The 23,882-nt window shown below is 35.8% G+C and overlaps 1 protein-coding gene and 1 long non-coding RNA gene across 3 annotated transcripts; both read left to right on the top strand.

Moving 5' to 3' along the window:
• The first annotated feature begins 433 nt into the window (after positions 1-433).
• Positions 434-12,873, top strand: pld3 (phospholipase D family member 3). Its single transcript, XM_014993179.2, has 12 exons — positions 434-594; positions 3,418-3,477; positions 4,270-4,320; positions 4,400-4,584; positions 5,198-5,378; positions 6,420-6,534; positions 7,440-7,567; positions 8,509-8,706; positions 8,787-8,926; positions 9,576-9,741; positions 9,835-9,934; positions 11,301-12,873. Exons 2-12 carry the CDS (start codon positions 3,451-3,453, stop codon positions 11,480-11,482), a joined length of 1,473 nt encoding a protein of 490 aa, XP_014848665.2. The 5' UTR covers positions 434-594; positions 3,418-3,450; the 3' UTR covers positions 11,483-12,873.
• A 1,096-nt stretch (positions 12,874-13,969) lies between these two features.
• Positions 13,970-17,554, top strand: LOC106921472 (uncharacterized). Of its 2 annotated transcripts, XR_015765041.1 has the most exons (5): positions 13,970-14,264; positions 14,395-14,529; positions 16,039-16,091; positions 16,422-16,501; positions 17,424-17,554. It is a non-coding gene; the product is annotated as an uncharacterized LOC106921472 (long non-coding RNA). The 2 variants fall into 2 exon arrangements; XR_015765040.1 differs by having other exon boundaries at positions 13,974-14,264; positions 16,422-17,554.
• The last annotated feature ends 6,328 nt before the right edge of the window (positions 17,555-23,882 follow it).

Raw genomic sequence — 23,882 nt, 5'->3', positions numbered from 1 at the left:
TTGTTATGATATGTACACTTGAAACATGGCAAAATGTGGTTCTCTTGTGTGGTTCTATTATTTTTAGCCAGTTATTAGAGTCATTGTCGAATATCCAAAGTCAAACATGTTAATTTCTTGATTATCACAAAGTAAATATATTTTTCACTGCTGGAAAATGTTTTTTAAAAATCCCCTCGCCTATGAAAGAAAAAGAAATTAAGGACTATTATGTTCAGAATATACAAATATTTCATTTAATTTCGTTTCATTTCATGTAAATATATTTCCAGCCCTGTCCCAAAGTGCAACCAAGATCGAGTAATTTAAAACAGCGGCCTCATGTGGTGAAAAGTGATATTGTCAATTCTGGAATTCGTGGATTGCGTCACGGTACAGTCTCAGTTCTGATTGGCTGCCTCGCCGGATCACATGACCACCTGCCCAGTTCGCTGTTGTTAGTTCTGTATGAAGCTAGCAGTGATCTGTGACAGGTATAGCGCTTAACATCTGTCTTTTCAATGAGTTGTCATTTAAACACGTATTTAACCATTATAGTGTTTAAAGAGAATACCTAGATGCAGTTATCGAAGGATTTTTAACGCATGTTAACAGGTGAGTTGGGAGTTTTTTTTATTGTTTTTGACTGAAAGTTTTTTTTATGGTTTTGCTCTGTCAGCGACTTTTGTTCCTCTCATCTCAGGTCAACAAAGTAAGTTGTTTTCCTCACTTTAGATCAGTTATTTAATATTTATACGGTGAACTAAATTATTTCTGCGGAGCTGAAGTGAACTAACTAACTGCCAAATTCGTGTTTTGGTCAATTCGCAACAATTTATCACAAAATGAGTCAGAAAAACTCGAGTCATAGTTCCTCTGTTTTTTTATTTTCGTTCCTCAGTTCAATGTAAACAACATCAGAATTATTTTAGCTACAAATGGAGCAGATTTTTTTTGTTGTTAATTTTTATTCACTTTCAGTTTATGAAAGTTTAATGGTGCGTTTAGTACTCGGAAGTTGGGATTTCCTAGTTCCAGTTCGTAAACAGTGTTGGGAATTTCCTTTAAATTGGTGTTACCTTCGGCTTTTTGATGAAGTCTTCAGTTTTATGTTTTGTTTCCCCTGTTTATTTTTTTAACACTAAAATGGAAAAAAGTGTTGGCATAAATGTTCCGCATTATTCAGTTATTACCTCTTGGTTTGGTCAGCTGGAGGGATGTTTGCTACTTTCCGGTAGTTATTATGCTACGTAGCTGATTAACAACTTACAAGCTAATTTAATACCTGAACTTTGACCCCAAACTCACCAGGAATTAAAAAAAGAAGATTTCTGGATGCTGAGACAATTGGAGGAAGGTCAACCATTTCCTCCATCGATTATATTGTTTAACGATCCTATCCCCGACTCCAACGTCTTTCTGATTTCTAACCAGATACAGATTTCAAAGCAATCAACGTGGGTTAGCAGTGCTTGTCAACAATTGATGATGTCATTCAGGACTTATTACTGTAAAATATCATTTCTTATGCTTGGAAATTGAGCTGTTAGCATGTGATGACAGTCATGAGACACTGATACTGCAACATTCTTCAGTCAGATTCATTGGCTGCTACTGGAAATTCTTACTGCCTTCAGCCTCACTATCCACTGCAACTCTCTGAAGATCATCAGATTAGTTATGACTTTGGAATTAATAAAGTACTTTTTAAATTGAATTAATTAGCAAATAGCTGTCACAGGACTGAATGATTAAATTATGCCCAACAGGCAATTTGGTTTTAGACAGGGAAGACTTAAGATTAAGGTTACCGGTAACAAGGTAAAGTTACACACTGCAAAAACACAAAGTCTTACCAAGTATTTTGGGTTTAGTTTCTGGTGCAAACGTCTTAGTACATTAAAATAACACAAAACTAACTTACAAATAACCTTTCAACAAGAAATATGAGCTTGTTTAAAGTAAATAATTTCTTAGCATTGATTTAAAGAAAAACAACTATTTCCACTGGTAAATTATTCCACTTATTTCATAACCAACTGTAACTGCCGTTACCTAGCAACCCTGGCTGCTCTCCTAGCAACCAAATTCTAATTCCATTGGCAGATTATTTCACCTGTGGGAAAAATGTCTTCTGGAAGTAGCACTTTTTCATCAATATTAAGGAATCGTTTACTTCAAACAAGCTTTTATTTCTTAATGAAAAGTTACTTGTAAGTTAGTTTTGTCTCATTTCAAGTGTTATTAGATATTAGACTAAAATTACTTGGTAAAATTTAGTTTTTTCAGTGCATTTTGAAAACTGCAAAACATTTCCATCCCATCGGTTGTTTAGTTAAATTCATTGAAGGAGATGGCAGGGAAAGTGAGAACAGATTCCTCTTACCAACATGTTCACGGAGTAGAAGTAGAATATTAGATTTTAGCAGAAGTAGCAGCTGGATCATAGTATGTTTTTTTTTTTTTTAAATAACCTGAGGATCACGGGATGTTTGATTTTTGAAGTTAAAGAACAGTTTGATCGAACTGCAGCCGTCCTGTTCCAGCTGCAGAGATCCCTCACATGTTTCTCTTGTGGCAGAAACTCTCGTGACTGCAGTGTCAGGGATTTTACAGTGGCACATTCCTGCCATCAGCATCTCAACTTCCCCAGTTCCTTAAAGGGCAGTGTTATGTCAAATTTACTTCTTTTAAGCTGCACATATTATAATCTTATTCCATCATCAAATGTTTGTTAATTTGATTCTTTCATGCATATTTGAGAAATCCTTCAGACTAGCCAGCAGCAGTTCAGAAGCAGGAGGAGGGTCTTAACGCTGTCAATCATCCTCATGTACTCACTCCTAAATGTGCTAATGGTGAAGAAACAACTTACAGGTAAGCCGTTTATCTGCTGCCATCTGTGGCGACGCTAACTACCTTTGGCATTCACAAAAAGCTATGCTAGCTGTAGCATACAAGGTGATTGACAGCGCTAAGACCCGCCTCCCTGCTCTGATTGGTTGTTTCTAGTCAGAACTGGGGAGAAGACAGAGGAGTTAAATTTTTTTCACAGATTATACATACAATACTGTCACAACACAGTGACAGTTTTTAAAAATATGTTTGTTTTACAAAATTTACATTCTGCAGCGTTCATACAGGAGCACTGTAGTGATGTCATGAAGGAGCTTCTTAAAGAGACAGAGCCCCAATTTCAAGGCGTAAAATCATGGTTACTTGATTGTGCTAAAAAATGACACTGTGCCTTGAAATCTAAAGACAAAAAAAGCTGTGTGTCTTTGTTGATTGTCTTTCTGTTTGGAGATTTCCATTTGTCGTGTTGGAAATAATAGAGTAACTTTTGTTTTGTTCTCACTCTCTTTGGTTTTTTATTCAGATTTTTTTGATGTTTGAAAAATGTGAAATATTTTCTATTTTCTTCCTGTTTTCCCTCAGAGTTTTAGCGAAATATCAGACAGAAACGTGAACATGAAGTCGGACATCACCTATAACCAGGTAACCATGTTCTTCATGCTCTACAAGAGATACACATTCAATAAATTAGAAAATTACTGGAAAAACTAATTATTTTATTAACTTCATCACTTATTAAAACATATTAATTTATTACACACAGATTAAAGTTTGACAGCCTTTATTACAGATAATTATGATGACTTTTTACTTTCAGTTAATAAAAACATGACATTTAAAATTGTAATATTGCATCAGGCCATTAAAAATATATATCTTTAAAAACAAATGTAGCTTTGATTAAATGAATTATTTTAAATACTTGCTTAACGGTTGTTATTTTCTAATGGTACTTTTAATCTGACAAACACCAGGACTTATATTTAATTTATTGAATTATTGTAATTCTGTTTCTGGATTTATATTAGTATAGTATATTAACTACGTTATACTTTTTAAAACGTATTTTTGATCTAAAATGAATAGTAATGAGCTGTTATTGATTAAAGTCTTGATCTGTGTCACTAAATTATTTAAAATGTTTTAATATGCTAATAATTCTGTGTATTAGAGCATTTTAAACGCCTTAGTTCTTGTTTTTTAAGTGTATTTCAGGTTTCATTGAGAGTCATGAGATCGTTCTGCAAAAACAGGAAGTTATTGATTTGATAAATTGTGAAAATGTAAAACGCCCGGAAGGTGTTATTCAGTTTCAGTCACATAACTGGTTTCACTTCTCAGAGAGCTAAAGTATCAGCTAACCCCTGTTGTTGATTGTAGTTTCCAGACTGGTCTCAACAGAGCTGAGTGATAATTGAGTGAATTTGTGTGCAGATGGTGGATCCGGAGAGACGGAGGCAGGAATTCTCCCACAGAGCGCAGCTGGTGAGTTTCTCCTCAGACTCAGTCCGTTTCTCTGATTCAGGACAGAATAAATGAATAACTGCAGCCGTTTCTCCGTCAGTTCGCCAGGTGGCAGATCGCTCTGGCCGCCGTGGCCTGTGTGCTTCTGGCCGCCATGGCGCTCTACAACATCCTGACCCCGAGGGCGGCGGGGTCAGTGACGTTGGCAGGTTCAACATTCCAGCATCCTGCCTCCATCAGCAGCCGCCTTCAGGAGACGGTGGAGTCCTGCTCGGACCCCTGCAAGTAAGCAAAGACGCTAACATTAGCGGTATATCTGTTGATATCAATATCAATAGATAATGCATCTGATAGAATATTTAATATTCAATAAATAGGACATTTAACGAACGCTGATCTAGAACCGCATGGCATTCTGGGAAATGTGGGCAAAGGAAAAGCTAGCTAAGCTAAGTTGGTGGAATCAACTAAGCACTTTAGCATTAGCTTCCTCCTGGTGTAGTGCTTTAGTGTTAGCATAGCTAACATTTCAGTTAGAACATCAAATCAGGCCAACATTCCCATTGTCTGTCTTTTAAAATACAAATAAAACACATCGAAGTTTCAGGTTTTAACTTGGCAAAACAGGAAAAAGTTAGTATGAACACTTTAAAAAAAGCTTCATTTATCAATTTTCTACATAATATTAAAGATAAAAGTGAAGAAAAATGTGTAAATTTCCACCAAAGAAAATCAAACATTTTGAGATTAATTTGATGTATTTCCAATACAAAAAAACTTGAATATTCTGATTAAATTTGCTATAAAAAAAAGTAAAGTTTCCAAGTCGAAGGTGCTTTACCTGGAGACTGTGATGGTTTGTAATGTTTGGGACGTTTCCTGTTCCTCTCCCCGTCAGGATCGTCCTGGTGGAGAGCATCCCTGAGGGGATGGAGTTCAACTCCAGCACCAGCAGCCCCTCCATCTTCCAGGCGTGGGTCCGCCTGATGAGCGAGGCGCGCAGCAGCGTCGACATCGCCTCCTTCTATTGGACGCTCACTAACGAGGACACCGGCACCCACGAACCCTCAGCCTCTCAGGTCAGAGCCAACCCAAGGTCCTCCGCACTGTAAAACACAAAAAACCACACAGTGCTTTATATAGATCCTAGTACAGTGTTTTTCAAAGTGGAGGCCGCCAGGGGGCGCTGTGGCAGGCCGCCAGGGGGCGCTGTGGCACCTCAGAAAGTTGGATGGAAAAATAAAGAGAATTAAATCTGATACATTTTATCTTAAAATTTTCATCATAATTTTTTATTTTGCTATTACATAAGTTTTAAAAGTAAAATACAAGTTAAAATAATTAATTTAAATCTTATTATTGATGCTCATTCTCTGATTGGCTACCAAGCTGCTTTGCTCCTCAAGCTAACATAGCAAGAAAAAGACCAAAAAAATGTTCAGCTGCAAAAAACCATGAGAACTGTGGGAAAAAATGAAATTTGATCTAAATAATGTAAAAAAATTATATTTTCTTATAATAAAAAGAGAAGATTGTGCTGAAAAAAGCTATTATCTTATAATGAAATGTTCACCCACAGAACTTATGACCATCTAAAATGAGTCGGTATGAGGTTAGCACTTATGCTAAATTTATGGAATATTTATTGAATAGTGAATAAAAAACATTCAAAATGATGTTTCCTTCCATGGTATCAGAGTTTGTCTGTTAATAGTTAATAATTCCTTAATGGTATATTATTTCACTTAACAAAACATTTTTTCCATGTTATAAGTGAAATAATCTGCCAGTGGAACTAGAACTGGGTTGCTAGGTAACGGGCTGGGCTTGGCTGGGGTTGCTAGGTAACGGGCTGGGCTTGGCTGGGGTTGCTAGGTAACAGCGCAGTGGAATATTCTACAAATGAAACTAGAACCATTTCATCAATATTAAGGAAATATTGACTTAAAATGAGCTCCTATTTCTCACTGAAGTTATTTTTAAGTTGGTTTTGTCTTATTTCAAGTGAACTAAGATACACTAGAAATTAAACCAAAACTAATAAAATAAATAATAACCAAAAATGGTAAGACTTCATGTTTTTGCAGTGTAGAGTGTAATAACGGTTTCTGTTTGCGCAGGGGGAGGAGGTTCTGAAGAGGCTGGCTGAACTCTCCGGGAAGCTTCACGTTCGGATTGCAGTCGATTCGCAGGAGGGAAAACCACAAGCTGACCTCAAACTGCTCAACGATTCAGGTGATTCATTACCTTCACATCAGCAGCTGCAAAACCCTCATAGCTAATGTTTTAATTGAAGTGCAATGTTTTTGGCGCTTCCCCTTTAAGAGATTGAATTCTAGAAAAAAAGTGCACAAGCTAATTTATGCAATCACTTTGTTATACATAAAATATCATCAAAATCAAAGCAGCAAAATCTTTTCTGAATATTTTTCTAAAAACTATCTCAGAGGAATTCCAGATAAGTCTGTAGAAAAACTCATAAAGATGCTCAAAGAACTTAAGTTTTGTTGATATATAGTTTGATTAAATTGTTATTAATTAATTACAGAACCTGCAACTAACTTAATTAAAATTTTGATCAAGTCCAACCATTAATTAATGCATTCAAGCCATTTAGTGATTTATAAAAACATGCCTTTATACGTTTTTACATTTATAAATCATATATTTATTCAGAAGTGAACTCTGAGTATCCAGGAATACCTAAAACTTGTAAATATTTAAAATTCCCTCTAAAAAGTTATTAGAGCTGCTTATTTTAATAGTTAAAACATTAAATATACCTTGAAACGCAATAATACACTCAGTGGAAGCCATCTTAGCGCTAAGCGCTACATTTTTCCTCATTTCCTCTCTTGTGCGTTCAGCCAATCAGCACCAAGCGAAACAAATGCCGCTAGCATTTCTCCCATGTGTTTCAGATTCTCAGGCTCCATTTTCTTTTGAATATTTCAAATTTTTCAACAAAAAAATCCAAAATAGGAAAACATTTTGCAATCACTTTCCAGTTTCTCTTGACAGAAAATCAGTTCATAACCGAGGCTCCTCTGAACTTCACATCTGTTTGTGTATCTTATGAATAATTGTCTATAATCTGAACATTAACAAAGAGCGCCTGCTAAAGCCCAGGTGTGTTTCAGGAGCCGACGTCAAGACGGTCAACATGAGGGCGCTCACCACCGGGGTTCTTCACACCAAGTTCTGGGTCGTAGACAAGACGCACATTTACATCGGCAGCGCCAACATGGACTGGAGGTCCCTGACGCAGGTACAGCTGGACTGCTTGAAATGCCTGTGGCCTAGTCAAAACATGTTGATTACGTTTTTCTGCAAATCATTCTTAGTTGATGAGATTTCAGTCTGCTCAGTTCTGCCTTTCTTAAGCTGTTTTAGAGTGAAAATGGCTGCAATCTGATGTGCAGTTATACAACCGTACATCTTTGTAAAAAGCATTAGTAGAGCCTTCTGCACAACCAACAAGAATTCAGCAAGTAGTGGGTGGATCGATGCAAAATATCAATAATATTGATACCAAGTCCGTATCAATATCAGATCGATAATAGTATCATAAGATTTATACTTCAGTTTCTTGAAATTTTATTTTATTGTTGTATTGTTGTTTAAGTGTTCTGTTAAAAATATTTTGCTTTGATTTGCTCTCAAATGATCAATTTTATTTAGAAAATAATGCACAAGCACTTTATAGACACTTATAAAACTTTATTTAGATTCTGTCCTAGGCTTTAGCAAAATAATTCAAAGGAAAACCCACGGAAATGAGTAAAGGTCTGAAGTTTGATGATACTTAAGAAATAAGTATCGATATTGATATTGGCAATACTGGCCCTGTGTTTACTTGGTATTGGATTTATACCAAAATATGCAACACTTCACATCTCTAGTTTCTGGTTGTCAACAAAACATATGTATTTACCCAGAATGCCCTGTGCTGTAGCCCACTTCCTGCTTTTGGAGCGGTCTCTGGTTCGCTTGGCTTTCACACATGCATTCAAACCGAACCAGAGTTCACTTCAGCCGAACTGAGACCGGGGTTTGTAGGTGAACCAGAGTTCGCTTTTTGGTTTGATTCAGACCTCCACAACCGAACCGGACTTCCTAGACAAACGGACTGGAGTTGTATTAAAGTGGATTAAACAGGGCTGGTGTGAACGCAGCCTCAGATTGTCATTTGGCTCCACGGTTGTCCAGGTGAAAGAGCTGGGAGCCGTCGTCTACAACTGCAGCTGCCTGGCCTCAGACCTGGAGAAGATCTTTGAAGCTTATTGGTTGGTTGGAGGGAGCGAGTCCATCCCGTCGCCGTGGCCGTCCAGCTTCTCCACCCTGTACAACAAAGACACGCCGCTCCAGCTGCCGCTGAACAGCACGCCGTCCAGCGTTTACCTCTCTGTGAGGATTAGCTTTTATTCCAGTAACACCAGACTCCTACTTCCTGCTTCCTGTTTTGCTAACTCTCCTGTCCCGTTCAGAGCTCTCCTCCGTCCTTCTGCGCCGCCGGCAGGACTCCGGATCTTCAGTCGCTTCTTAGCGTGATTGACGACGCAGAGGAGTTCATCTACATCGCTGTCATGAACTACCTGCCCACTACGGAGTATACGCACCCGAAAAGGTGAAGCTGAGTGGATGTTACCAACGCTAGTTGTAGCATCATGCGGATTACTGTAGCCTAGAAGAAAGGAAAAAGAAGAAAATACTGAAAAAAATAAGAACTAAAGTAAATAAAAGTCAGAATATTTAATTTTGATAACTTTTGATCCACCATGTCTTCAGTTTTCAAGCCAAATGATTAAATTCAAAGGCTAAAATCGTCCATAATTTAGTCAGATTATCAGCAGCAAACACAGACTGATGCTGATAGTAATCTGATGATGTGTGAACAGATTTAATATTTAATTATTTATAAAACCGATACTACAGTATAACTAAATAATATGCTCAATATTCCTCATTTTACCACAGTTCAGCTTTATCCTCTTAATTTTACAACTTCATTCTGGAAATATGATGACATTATTCTCTTCATTTTAGGACTTTATTCTGTAATATTATGACTTTATCCTGGTAATTAAAGTTTTTTGTTAGCTTGGCTCTAAGATGTTGTCATAATTTTGAAATTATGAATAAATGCAGACTTGTGCTTCTAGTTTTTAAAACTCATTACAGTTGGTTATTGTGAAATCTTTCCCTCTCCTTTGTTAACTGCTATGTCACAAAATAGTCGCCTCCGTTTTAGGTTTGATATTTTGCGCCTTGTGCAGGTACTGGGCCGACATCGACACGCAGCTGAGGCGGTCGGCGTACGAGAGGAAGGTCAGAGTTCGCCTGCTGATCAGCTGCTGGCCTCACTCTCCGCCCGTCATGCTGCCCTTCCTGAAGTCTCTGGCTTCGGTTCACGACTACAGAAACAAGCTGGACGTCCAGGTGGTGAGTTGCGCCTCCTCCTGAAAAATGCAGCCGCGGTACGCCGGGCCGGTTGCTACGGTAACGAAGCCGGGGTGTTCGGTGTCGGTTTTTCAGAGGCTGTTTACGGTTCCCGCCGACCCGAAGCAGAAAGCGATTCCCTATGCAAGAGTGAACCACAACAAGTACATGGTGACCGACAAAGTGGCCTATATTGGTAAGACCTGCAGTAAATCCATTAACTTAACCTTTGGTTCTGATGATTTAATGATTGGAAAATAAATAAATCAGTTCACTTCCTGGGTTTCCGTAGTTCAGAGTGATGTCAGGGCGGCCATCTTGTTTTACAGCTTCGTTATATTTGGACTTTGAAGATTAACTCTGACATAGTTTTAGCTCCAGGCTACTGTTATTACTTAGTTATGAGAATAAAATCATAATATTACCGTCAGAGGAGCAGAGAAACCAAAAACTGCACTCAAGTTAGAGTAACACAACTTCAACATATTTTTACTCAAACAAGAGTAAAAAAGTATTTGGTCAAAAGTACTGAGTAAATGATCAAATTATCAATCATTTAATATTTAAAAATTACATCATCAGATGGACCAAAATATAAAGTTAAATGAAAATTTTGGTATTTTGAAGACAAAAATGACAAAAATGTATATAAGTAACAAAAAATAACAAAATCAGGCAAAATAAAAATTTTCCAAATCAGTTTCTTTCAATAAAAAAACTTATGAAACTTTAGTAAAAACTTCAGGTGTGTGTCTGAGTTTGGTGAAGTTTTTGGTTAAAACATGTTTTGTGGGTAGAAAATCCAGAAATTTTATTCAAGTAAGAGTAGAGATACTTCATAATAAAATTACTCAAAGTACAGCGTTGTAAATATACTCCTAAAAGTACATTTTTCCCAAAAAGTTACTCAAGTAAATGTAACAGAGTAAAAGTAACTAGTTATTACCCAACTCTGATTACCAGAATAAAGTCGTAGTTATACTAATGTTACAAACAGGTACTGCCCATTGCTTAGCAACCCCAGTGGAACTCCAGCACGTTACCTAGCAACCCAGGCCGAGCTTCGGCACATCTGCACAGCTGGTTTTCCTTTACTGTACAATGGCTGCTGGAAAAGACAAGCGTTTTCTTGTTGACTTACCATTTAGAAACCACTTTTTGTATTCTTATTGGTTGTGCAGGAGGTTCAACTTCTGCTTTTCAAAGACGTACAACGATTGTATACTTGCAGGCATTTTCTTGTATGAGTGTAAACGTTGAGTTTCGGTGGTTTGGCCAGCAGCAGCGTACTTGGATTTAAAGTGACAGGACAACCTCAAACAGCTAAAATCTCATTAACTAGGAATGACTGTGGGACATAGAAATGTGATGAACATATTTTGAGTAGACCACAAATCTGCCTGAACCTGTTCAAGAATAATAAGTCACATTTAAAATTCTAACTCGAATTTGGCATGAAAAAAGAGATTTTATTTCTCCCAGAGAGATTTCAGCTTCTTAAAGTGGAAAAGAGAGTTAAATGGATTGAAATACTTTTATAAATATGTGTGTTTTGTCCTCAGGGACGTCTAACTGGTCGGGAGACTACTTCCTGAACACGGCCGGGTCGGCGCTGGTCGTGAACCAGACGGACTCGCTGGACCCGACTGTCCAATCCCAGCTGAAGGCCGTCTTTGAGCGGGACTGGCACTCGGCCTACAGCGCCCCCATCAGACACGGTGCAGACCTCAAACACGTCTGCTGATCTCCTTACACCAGAACTCATGTAGAGTTCAGGTTCTCCTGGGCTTTGGACCCGGCTGAACGCTGGTTCTGCTGAGCTGGAAGCACAGAACTATTTTTACTCCTTCAATTACTTTTTCCCCCACAGTTTGTGGAGGTTTTACACAAACGTCACTGGGATTTTAAGTACAAAGTGTGAAAGGGAAAGAAAAAAATGTTTTTAACTCAGAAAAATCTGAAAAGTGTGGCAGGCATTTATCTCAGCGCCACTAAATCGATTATTTGTTGAACACTGCAAAAACACAAAATCCTCCCAAGTACTTTTGAGTTCACTTCAATTAAGACAAAATTAACTTGCAAGTAACTTTTCAGCAATTTTTATAAACTTATTTTAAGTCAATAACTTCTTAATGATTCCCAGAGCAGTTAGTATTTTTTCATTGATATTAAGGAGTTATTAACCTAAAATACGCTTCAGTATATTCCTGAATAGTTATTTGTAAGGTAGTTTGTAGTAAATCAAAAATACCTCAAAACGTTTTGTATTTATGGTACATATTACATCGGTACACTGCAAAAACACAAAATCTCACCAAGTATTTTTGGTCTAGTTTAATGGGAAAATGTCTTGTCAGTGAAATAATCTACCAAAGAACTGGTGATTTTTCATCAATATTAAGGAATTATTTTCTTAAAACAGGCTCCTATATTTAACTGTAAAGTAAATTTTGTCTTATTTCAAGTGTACTAAGATATTAGCACTAGAAACGACCAAAAACACAGAAGGTTTTGTGTTTTTGCAGTGCAGGAAGTCCATCCTCTCTCCATATTCAGATCATGGATTTAACAAGTTTCTGTTTTTAGATTTTTACTTTCATTATACTTTTATTTTCGTTCCATTTCACAGTTATGCGTTACTTTTAGTTGGTCTGTTATTTAAAACACACTGAAGTTTGTGACACGCTGACGAAGCATTAAGGCCAAACATTTTCTCCTGTCTCTTTTTAAAACTTTTTGTAACTTTTATGGATTCTAGTTACAAAACACTATTTTTAATAACAATACAGAAATGCTCTTACTTTGATTTAGTAATGTGGTTCTTTAGCATTTTAAGCTTCACCATCAGTGGGAGTTTTATCAACTCAGGGATTAAAATCTGATTATTTTTGACTCTATCAATGTGGAAATTTGCGTTTTTATTTCCCAATCTGCTGTAATTAACCATGTACAGCAAAAGGTCTTTAATTTCTGGACTAGTTTGAACACCATTACTGTTCGACATCTTTGTTGTAAAGTGATCAAAACACCAAATAATCCCAGGTATAATCTCCTGGAATACCTGGGAATATCAATAATTATCTGCAGCAGCTGCCTGTGATCAATAAATCATTTTCAATAAAAGTTCTTAAACCATTTTCTGTTTTCATTTTTACCTGCGATGTGTGATTTCAGCTAGAAAAAAAAGCTAATGTAGGTCATATGTATGGAGTGCCAATTGTACCATTAGTCAAAAATCAACAGCAATAATTTGGATTATTTAGTCTGACTCAAGAATTGTTTTAAACTCATATTTTCACCATGTTTCCTTTTACACATGTCACAGTTTCAAACTAAATATTTAATTAGCTTAAATAATATTTAGTTCAATATTTAAATATTGAACTTCAAGCTAAATCTTTAAGACAGGATTCAACAAATGGCAGTTTAGCTACAAGATATTTAGCTTACAAACTAAATATTTAATTAGTGAGCTACATATTTAGCTTCAAGCTACTTGTTTAGTTCGTAAACTGAACATTTAGCTTCCAGCAAATTTTTTGTTTTCAAATTGAATTCTTAGTTGGAAACTAAATATTTAAGATGAATAAACTACCTAAATGGCCAAGTAAATATTTAGTTTTGAGCTAAAAGAAATTACTTTTCAAACTAAATATTTTCACTGCTGAATATTTAGTTAGAAAGTGTGACTTATAAATGAATGAAAATGAAAAATGGTGAAAATGAAAAAAAAATAAGCCCACAATGTTTTTATCTTATGACAGGCTAACAAATTTAGCTTGCAAAATTTAGTTTGCAAGCTAAATTCTTAGCTCCAAACTAAACATATAGGATAGGTTTCAGCAAATGGTTAGCAACCTAACTAATTTTGTAGCTTACAAACGATTTAGGTTAATCAAATATGTGGTTTGAAGCTAAATATTTAGCTTACTATGTAAATATTTAGTTTGTAAGCTGAATATTTAGTTTACTAACTATATATTTGTAAGTTAAATATTTTTGCTTGCAGATATAAATATTTAGCTTGTGAACTAAATATTTAGTTTTCAAGCTAAATCTTCAAACTAAATATTTAATATGGGTTTCATAAATTAACAGTAAAAAAAAGTTACTCAAGTAAGGGTAGCTGAGTAAATGTAACTAGTTACTACCCATCTGAATGCGTCGGACTGTAGATATGGTTGTACGTATCAGGTTGCAGCGGCTTTTTGTGTGTAGAGTCCCTAAAATAGCGGCTGATCCCGGTGCAGCTGCTGCGGTCGGTCAGACCTTCTGGCTGTTTCTGCCTCCGAACCTCCGTCTGATCCGAGCGGACCCGGAGGAGGAGCGACACGGAGGCGGACATGGCGGTGCACAGCCCGGGACCACCACCGCTCCGCTCCCCCGGGGACCAACTTTCTCCGATTCTGCGATAAAATGAAGTAAAAGTCGCGGAAAACCGATGCTGCTGCGTTTCGGTGCGCAAAACTCTCCGAACTTTGCCGGTAGATTTCCAAAAGAAGGACGGCTTTTCCAAGGAAATGAAGGTAAATCATTACAAACTGCATGGGGTTCACAATAAAAAATAACCTGGAATATAAAAATCTGATGTTTTTAAACCACTTTTAACGCTTTTTGACAAGTTTAGTCAATTAAATGTCTCCGTCCTCGTTTCAGCGGCTGTGTTCAGGTGAACCGCCCGCGGATCCCCCGCCTCTGCTGGGAACACCGTGTTCACGGAGTTCCTCCAACTTCTCCACCAAGAAAAAACACATGAAGGGGTTAATTCATCAGCTACTGATTAGAAATTAGGTAATTTTTTTAGCACAATAATCAAACTCCAACAATGGTTTATGTTTTCTTAAGATGATTTACCCAGTCAGTAAATTAATAATATAGTCAGACAGACCTGAAACACCGCTGTCAACCGTTATTCACTGGAAAACAAAGTCATTTTGGTTTTAAGAAAAAAAGTATTTTTGGTTTCTAGTTTAAATATCTTATAACATTTGAAATAAGACGAAACTAACGTACAAGTTTTCAGAAAGACATAGGAGCTTATGTCAATAATTCATTTATTATTAATTAAAAATGCCTGCTTCTTCTGGCAGATTATTTCACATTTCATGTTTCACGGCCACCGCGCCGTTGCCTAGCAACCCCTCGAGGCCCCGCCCGTCACCTAGCAACCCGGTTCCGCTGGCAGATTATTTGTCTTACAGCTTGGCAAAAATGTCTTGTCATAAATAAGATAATCTGCTAGGGAAGCTACTTTTTCATCAATGTTCAAAAATTATCGACTCAAACAGGCTGCTGTATTTGGCTGAAACGTTACTTCTAACTTATTTTTGTCTTATTTCAAAGTTGTTAGAACTAAACTGAAAAAAATGAAAGTCAATTTATTTCTAAAACATCAGGCAAAGTTATCAATTTTTTAAATGAACTGGTGCATTTTAAGGCTATTGGTTTATATATTTTTGTTTTTATTTTTCTTTATGTCAGTTTCAGTTTTCCATATCCAAAATATTTAACAGAAAGTTGTTTGAAGTTTTAAAACAAATCAGAAGTATATTTGTATATTTTTGCCGTTTTATGGACAATTTTAAACAACATTAGATGTGATATATTGCTTATATAATCCTTAATGAAAGAAAAACAGTTTTATTCAGTAGTTTTAATATCTCCTGATTTCCAGTATCTTATAGTTTTCAGTTTGTTTGTTTTTTGTTTTTCTGGGTGCAGTAGCAGATTTCAAACACTTATGGGCGCTGTTGGTGCAGGTTTATTTTTCCCTTATAGCTGTTTGACAGATAAAGGTTAAAAATTGAAGACAGTAAGCTAAAAATTTAAGATAATAAACTAGAAATTAATAAACTATAAATTTAAGAGAATAAACTAGAAATGTAAGCAACTAAACTCCCCAAAGTCGTGACATCACTGCCGGAGTTTAAACTCCCAGTTGCTGCCTGTAATTGGTTGTGGGCGTTTTGGAGGGTCAGCTGTTGACCCCTGGCTCTGGGTGTGTCTAATCGCCTGACCACCCAGTCTCTGCTGATAAACACATCTGACCCGAGGTGAGCAAAGTGGGGTTTAAATACGCCGAGCCAAAGATAAAACGCTCCTTTGACGCCAACATTCAGCCATCTTGTCTCAACAAACCAGTTATTTCTGGGAGTCCTGGGAAAGTTTCCAAATGTTTTCTACAAGTTTACAATGTCACAAACATTGGAGCTTTCTCAAGATTTAAGCAACCAGTTAGACAAGAGGAATATAAGAAGTATAAGAGGAGTTACTTTTTTAATTTATATTTTCCTTTACCAGGAAGTGTGGAGGATTCTTTACAGGAAGTGATGAAAAATCTTCTGGTACAACAGGTAACAATCAGAGGTTTTTACAGTGAATCTCAAACTATTATCATTAAACAAATGAATGGATGAATTAATAAATCACCGAATAATGAACCAGACTTGTAAAAATTAAGATAAAACTGGAAATAAATAAAAGTATTTAAACTAAAATCAATAGTTTGTATTATTCAGTTATTTCAGACTCATTTTCAGCTCTTTAAATTGACCCTGAAATCTGATTGGCTAACCTCCACAGGAAGTCCACTTCTGTAAAGTCAAATTAAATCTATTTTCCTGTTTATTTTTTGTTTTATTTTCTCTGCACTTTAATTGCCGCTCCGTCCTGCCGGTGGACAGACGCGGTGACGAGGGTGCAAACAGCAACCGGTGGCTCCTCCTCTCTGACTCGCTCACTTTTACCTGCCAGATGTTTGGAGGTGAAACAAACTCCACCACACTGAAAAACTGAACTACGTCTGATTCTGATCAATTTAAAGTCTGAGGAAAATAAAAACACAGCCTTTTGTTTAGTGGATGTATTTAATCTCTTTGCTTAGGTAACGTGAACTGAAAAGACTCTTATCTGAACACGGAACATTTCAGTTTCATGTTACATGAAGCTGAAACGTACAACAGCGTATTAGAGCCGTTGTAGACAGAAAAAAATTAAGAGGAGTAAATTTGCTCCAAAATAAAAAACTGACATTTTGAGATTAATCCCACAAATTTTCTAAGAAATAGTAAAATATTTCTGAATTGAAAAAGTCGAAATTTCTTGAAAAAACAAAACAAAGAAAACTCTGAGTTTGAAATGTCAAAAAAAAATTGTGAGAAAAAAAACTGAAATTTTGTGATTAATCTCAAAAATTTGCAAGAAAAATCTAAAATTTTTATATTAATTGCAGAAATTTTATAGAAAAAAAATAAGGAAATTTTGAATTTGAAAATTTAAACATTTGCTAGAAAAAACCCAGGAATCTTTAGTAATTTCTGAGGATTTTTTTCTACCACATTTGCACCTTTACAAACTCTAAAATGTCCAAGTTTTTTCTAGAAAATTTCTGAGATTAATGTCAACATTTCTGAGTTTGTTTCTGGCAAATTTTCAACTATTCAAACTTTTCTAGAATAAAATTGGGAATTTCAGAGTTAAAAAAGTCAAATTTTCCGTTGTAGATTTGATCTCATCTCATCTCAGTCATTCAGAAATAGAATCTGTAAAATGAGCATTAGCCCTGCAGTTCGGAGAACATGACAGAATAACTAAATGAAGGTTGAAACACAGCAAGGATGAAATCATTTTTACAGTGTTAAATCCTTCCAGATGAAAACCTGATCGCTGCTCTTCCTTCTCTCTAGGCATCAGGAGCATCAGAACCGCAGATCCACCCCGAACCTTTTCTGTCCTTCTAAGTCGGCAGCTCTCTGCTATTTATTCTGTATAAAATACATGTTTGCACAAGAGGGATATTAAATGCAAATTTACTCAATGGACTTTGTGACTTGTTTTATTTGTTTTATTAATTTGCATTTATGGGCATCTACATGCAGCAGAGACAGTTCAATGATCCACCTGTACCAACCAGAGTTTGACTTTATGTTTGTGCAACAACGGACGCGGGAAATAAGTTACCAAGTAGATGCTTTTATTTTGGTAATTTGGAGTGGCGTTACCTAAAAAGTTATTTTGGTCAACCCTAAAGCACCAAGATCAGTTCTGCTAATGCTAAAGTACCACATGCTACAGCAGTAGCATGTGGTGCTAATGCTAAAGCTTCTACTTTTCATCTAGTAGAAGCTGATGCTAAAATGGTAACTTTAATTCAAACTAAATTGAAAAGTAGAAAATTTGACAGAGAAAAATAAGGAATTTTGAGATTAATCTCAGAAATTAAAAAACACGTTTCTGACTTTGAAAAGTAAAAAAAAATAGATTATTCAAAGTCAGAAATTTCTTTGTTTTGTCTCAAATATTCCAGAGTTTTTTTCTAGCATTTTTTTTTCTTTTTTGATTTTTCAAACCCAAACATTTTCTAGGAAAAATTTCTGAAATTTCTCAGAATTTTCTGATTTTTTTCTAGCAAATATTTGCCTTTAAAGCTGACATTCCCATGTTTTTTTTTATAGAAAATTTGCAACTTTCCAAGCTCAGAGATTTCATTGTTTTTTCTACAAAATTTTGTAAATTAAAATCAATATCTGAGTTTTTTTCTAGCAATCTTTCAAACTCAAAAATTTCTAAATTTTTTCTTGAAAATTTCTGAGATTTTTTGGGTAGAAAATTAACCCTTTACATTTTTTTTCCATCCTCCCATTTTGTATTCTCACTTATCTGTGTAGGTCAGTGGTTGATTGGCTGCCAGTCCTTCTCATGAATTAAATAAAAACAATAAGGATGAATAAACTACAAAGCTTTTTAGTGGCATGTTTTCCATTTGTGCTGCTGCTCCTATTTTTGGCAGCCTAAAGGTTTTGTGTCTTAAAGCAAACGATTCCTGTGAGCAGCAGAGAAGAAGAAAGGAGCTGAAGATGAGACGTTTAAGCTGCGACTGATGAGAAGAAACACTGTTTGATCCATCTGAGCCACCGTCTCTTAAAGCCACAGGATTTTCAGGGTTTCAGCAGAAAGGAAACGTTTGCACATGACTCAGCTATCAGCCACTCTGCAGTTTGTTCGGATTATCTGAGGCTTATTGCACACAAACAGCACAGACCAATCTTCACTTATTCCCTTCAGTTTCGTATTAAAAAAGGGAAAAACAACTTAAAAAAATAAATCTTAAAATGAAGCGGAAAGCGAAGGTTTGTGTCCAAAAGTAAGCATGAATACTTTTTACTATTATCTAATTAAACCCAATATATCATCATAAACCTAAAATCCTTAAAACAGAAATAAATTAGTTTTTATTGCTTCTAATGAACGTTATTTAGTTCTTTAATAATTAAGAAATAATTCACAATTATTTCTTAATTGTTTATTATTTACATAAAGAAATTATTTAATAAATAAACAATTAAAAAAAATTAATTGCTATTATTTGGCAACACAGGAAAAGGATGAATTGAGCACTTTTGCTACAAGCTTCCTCTATGAGCTTTTGGAAATATGAAGAAGAAACAAAAGTTTATAACCTTTTTCTTTCCTTTTGTGCCTTAAACTCAGATTTAAGGCACAAAACAAAACAAAAATGAGGGAAAAGGACAATAAAGCTAAACGTCGCTACGATTGACAGCTTGAGCAGGGAGCAAACAGCCAGGCCACAACAGTTGTTTGTGAGCATAAAGTTTGTTAGGTAAGAAAATGCTTTTTCATAACACTTTTCATATGTCCTCTGATTGCAATAAATCAATAATTATAATCTTTCTGCATATTTAGACAATTAGGAGAAGAAAATGAGCTGCTACGTAAACTGCCACCACCCCTTTCAAAATAAGAGCATGAATGTTTGTTTACTGAATTTTCAACATTCAATAAACAAAACTTCAACACAAATGTTGAATGTTTTCCATCTAAAAGTTTACAAAACAGCTGAAAAAAATTGCGTTTTAGGATTTTTACCAAAAAAATTTATTTTCTGGGAGCTAAGCGTGCTAAATGTTTTCAAAGTTGAAAAAATTAGCTTTGCTATTAGAGCACTAACACAACTGACTTCACCACTGAGGAGAAAAGATGAAGTGAAAATACTTATTTATTTAGCAAAAAAAATAAAAATAAATCCCTGTGGTCAAACACAAGTTGGACCACATAAGATAAAAAAATAAAACGGTTTAAGTCTTCGGTTTCCCTCCTAATTCAGACTTAAATCATCACAAATGATCAGCCAGCCGAGCTGCCGGGCTTGTGGTGAGTTTGCAGTCATTTTGTCTGAATAACACCCAGAGTCCAGCCGCTCTAAGCCCAGAAACAAGGCCCTGCTGGGCCACAGATAAAGCCCCCGGCAGCAGCAGACAAAGGAGCCGGTTTGCCGCTTTGGCAAACGTCACCTCAAACTGCTGACTGTCCACTACTGCTAATACGCTCCTGCTCTGCCTTTATACATCTTTATTTCTAACAAACACTTATAAACAGACATGAAAGCAAACTACGTATCCCAGTCAGCTGATTTGATAAGAAAAGTGAAATTAATCATTTGTTACTAATAAATGAGCACACTAGTTACAGTTACTCAGTTATATTTACGGTACTTGAGTAATTTTTTTGGAAAAATTTTACTTTTAAGAGTATTTTTACTACGCTGTACTTTAAGTAATTTTATTATGAAGTATTTCTTCTCTTACTTGAGTAAAATTTCTGGATTTTCTACACTGAATGAAAAACAAACATGTTTTAACCAAAACTTCACCAGACACAGACTCACATCTGGAGTTTTTGTTAAAGTTTCGTGAGTTTTTAATGAAATAAACTGATTTGGGAAAATTTTATTTTTCCTGATTTTGTTATTTTTTTGGTACTTGAATTAATCACTGTCAATTTGTCTTTAAAATATCAAAACTTCCTTTTCACTTTATATTTTTGATCTGCCTAGTTATGCATTTTTTAAAAATTAAATAATTTATAATTTGATAACCCTAACCCTACTTTTCCTTGAGTAAAAATATGTTGAAATAGTGGTACTCTTACTTGAGTACAATTTTTGGCTACTCTGCCCACCTCTGCTAGCAGAACTATATTATGCGGTTATAAAGTAACTAAAACATTCAGAACTTACAGATATAATATCGTTCATTTTTGTGTTTATCAATCTACTTATTATCCTTTTGAACTGTTTGAACTGATGTGAAATTAATTGCCCCCTACAAGTAGTTTACGTCAGCTGTCGGCAAATTACGGCACTCCGTCTGGCGGCGCTACGCTGCCACAAAATGGCGGCAGCTAAAGCTGAAAGAAAACTCCAGAATCAGTTACTTGTTACAGTTACTCAGTACTATTTGCTTTTTTCTAGCTCATACTTGAGTAATTTCTTGGGTGGCTACTTTTTACTTTTACTTCTTGAGTAAAAATATGTGGAAGTAGCGCTACTTGAGTTCAGGTTTTGGCTAAGTCTGCCCACCTCTGTGAATCGGTACCGCATCCCTCCATCCATGGTACTCTCCTCCCTCTTTCTCTGTCATCGTCTGGCTATTCAGTATCCATGCTGACGGTGTAGCTCAGTGTCACTCTGACCCAAACAGTTAAACCGACCCTCTGATCGCCTCCGACACCCACCGGCCTCCCACAGCTCTCCCAGCCTGCGTGTGGGCTGCTCCCCCGGTTCATCGCCTCCTTTTGGGCCTCCTGCTGCGGACCATGTGCGAGTGTCTGCGTGGGATATTCAGAGTCACCTGGACACCTTCCTCCGATACAGGTAATACTCGATTTATATTTAGATAACATTTAAAGGTATAGATAGTAAAAGAGTGATTTCTTTTCTTATTTGTTGAAAAACAAACGTACTCAGCTGTTTCTACACGTGGGTTTTCCGTTAATTTTAGGGTTAGGGTTAGTTTCAAAGTAAATATTTAATTTGTTGACGATAAGCAAGTTAGCTATTTAGCTCCAAACTAAATGGCTAGCTTCTTTACTAAATATTTCATTATTAAGCTAGCTATTGAATTTACAATCCTAATATTTAGCTTCAAACTAAATATTTAATTAACAAGTTAAATCCTTAGCTTACTCAGAATTAAACATTTAGTATGGAACCAAACTATTTAGATCTGATCTAAACAGTTAGCTTGCAAAGTAAATATTTCATTAGCACAATAAATATTTTTGTTTAAAAATCAAATATTTAGTTACAAACTAAATATGTAATAGCATGCTTGCTAACTGTTTAGTTAGCTTCACACTCACTATTTAGTGTGCTAACAACTAAATAGCTAACAACTAATTAGTTCCACAACTATTTAGTGCATATCTAAGTAATTAGCTTAGTTCTGACCAAGCTAAATATTTAGCTGATATGCAAATTTAGTTGCCTGTGAGCGGAAGCGGACTATCAAAATAAAGGCTGGGTCTGATGAGCCTCTGTATATAGCTAATAGTTTATTAAAGCAAAAACTGGCGTAATTCTTGCAAAATGTCAAATTTGGGGAACTTTGGACATGTGAAGTATTTTCCTGTTTGTCAGGAGCCTAACAGACAATGACTGTTTCCTGAGTGTTTGTGTTTTCAGTTGTCCTTTGTGTTTGTTCTTTGGCTGCATTTATGTTAGTAAATGTCTAGCAGCTCCCACCAAAGAAATCTGGATGCAGAAAGTAAGGATATGGTAGCTTGTTTCTTTCAGCAGATTTGTTTAGTTTTTGACCATTTCTGAGGTCAGACACTGATGTTGGGCGATAAGGCCTGTATACAGTATCCGCTCTAACTCATTCCAAAGTGCAGGCTGGGGTCAGGAAATGAAATCCACACATGAAACGAAAGTTGGGAGCAGAAAATAGACCAAACATGTTTGTATGTTGAACTATCTCATATTCCCAAGGTAAACCCCTGAAAAACAGCCTCACATCATGATCCCCTAAAATGCAACAATCTGGTGTTCTTTTAGTAAACACTTGATCATTTGTACCAAAGAATGAAAAATATTTCTAACATCACCGTGTGAAAGGCTCTATATAAACTATTTTTTATATTAACTGATTAATAATTAGATAGCAAAAGATGCTTAACATGATTTTTTTTACAGAGTTTAACCAGGTGAAGCTAAATTTGGTACTTGAGGAGTTTTGGTAGAGATGGAAAGTATTTACTCATTTACATTTGCTTGAGTAACATTTTGGAAAATTGTACTTTTTACTTTTACCTTAGTAAAAGTGCCTTGAAGTAGTGCTACTTCACCCACATCTGGTTCTGGATGGAACATATTTACAGACAAATATGCTTTTTTTATCTTAAATTCAAAATGTATTTTTTGAACAGTTTTGGCTTAATTGGAGTTCTGAGTATGTTGTTTTTCTTAGAGTAAACAGCCTTTATGTACTATTTGTATAATCTTGTAAATAATCAATAATTAAATTTGTTGAAGATTATTTCAATAATTGATTAATCACTATTAATCTGATTAATCCGATTAATAGTTTCAGCCCTACTGTTTTATTTGAATAAATTATGTTGTTAAAAAAGGGAGGTGTGGGAGCATCAGTTGTTATAATGTGTAACCGTGGAAACAAGGTATTTATTTTACAATTGGGATTAGCTGATTAGCATCTGAAAAGCTCAAATAATACTTGAACTCTGACCCCAGTCCCCAAAAGAGTTGAATAGGAAGCTTTATGGATGCAGAGCAGAGAGAGAAGGAGGAAGTTCAAACCGTCCCTTCCATCCATCATAATGTTCAGAGACCAAATCCCCGACTCCAACATCTCTCTGTCCAGCTTTCTAACCAGGCTACCAGTTAGAGATCTAAAGTAAAGGCGATGGATTAGCAGACCTTGCTAACAACTGATGGTGTCAACCAGGACACTGCTGTCTTTGAGCTGTTAGCTTGTCATGACGGTTGTATGAGACATACAGCAGCAGTCTTCAGTCAGAGGCCTCTTCAGATTGGTTGAAAGACTGACTGCTTCTGGAGAAAGCATCAACATCAGCAACGACTCTGAAAATACGTGGATGATTTCAGTTACTTTTTTTAATTTTGGGGTTTTTATTATAGTTTAGTTTTATTTCATTGTGGCTTTTTGTTTTCATCTAATTCAATTAGTTTTAATTAGTTTTTACAGTGATTGCTAGTTTTTGTTAGTTAAATATTGTTTCCATTTAACTTTTATTAGTTATGGTCGTAGTTTTAGTTTCTTCATACATTGGTTTATTTTTTGGTGCAGAATTCAAAAGGTATTGTT

Source organism: Poecilia mexicana, unplaced genomic scaffold (assembly GCF_051168715.1).
Source record: "Poecilia mexicana isolate PSO_F unplaced genomic scaffold, ASM5116871v1 scaffold_13, whole genome shotgun sequence".
Lineage (NCBI taxonomy): Eukaryota > Metazoa > Chordata > Actinopteri > Cyprinodontiformes > Poeciliidae > Poecilia > Poecilia mexicana.
This window is presented reverse-complemented; position numbering and strand designations above follow the sequence as displayed.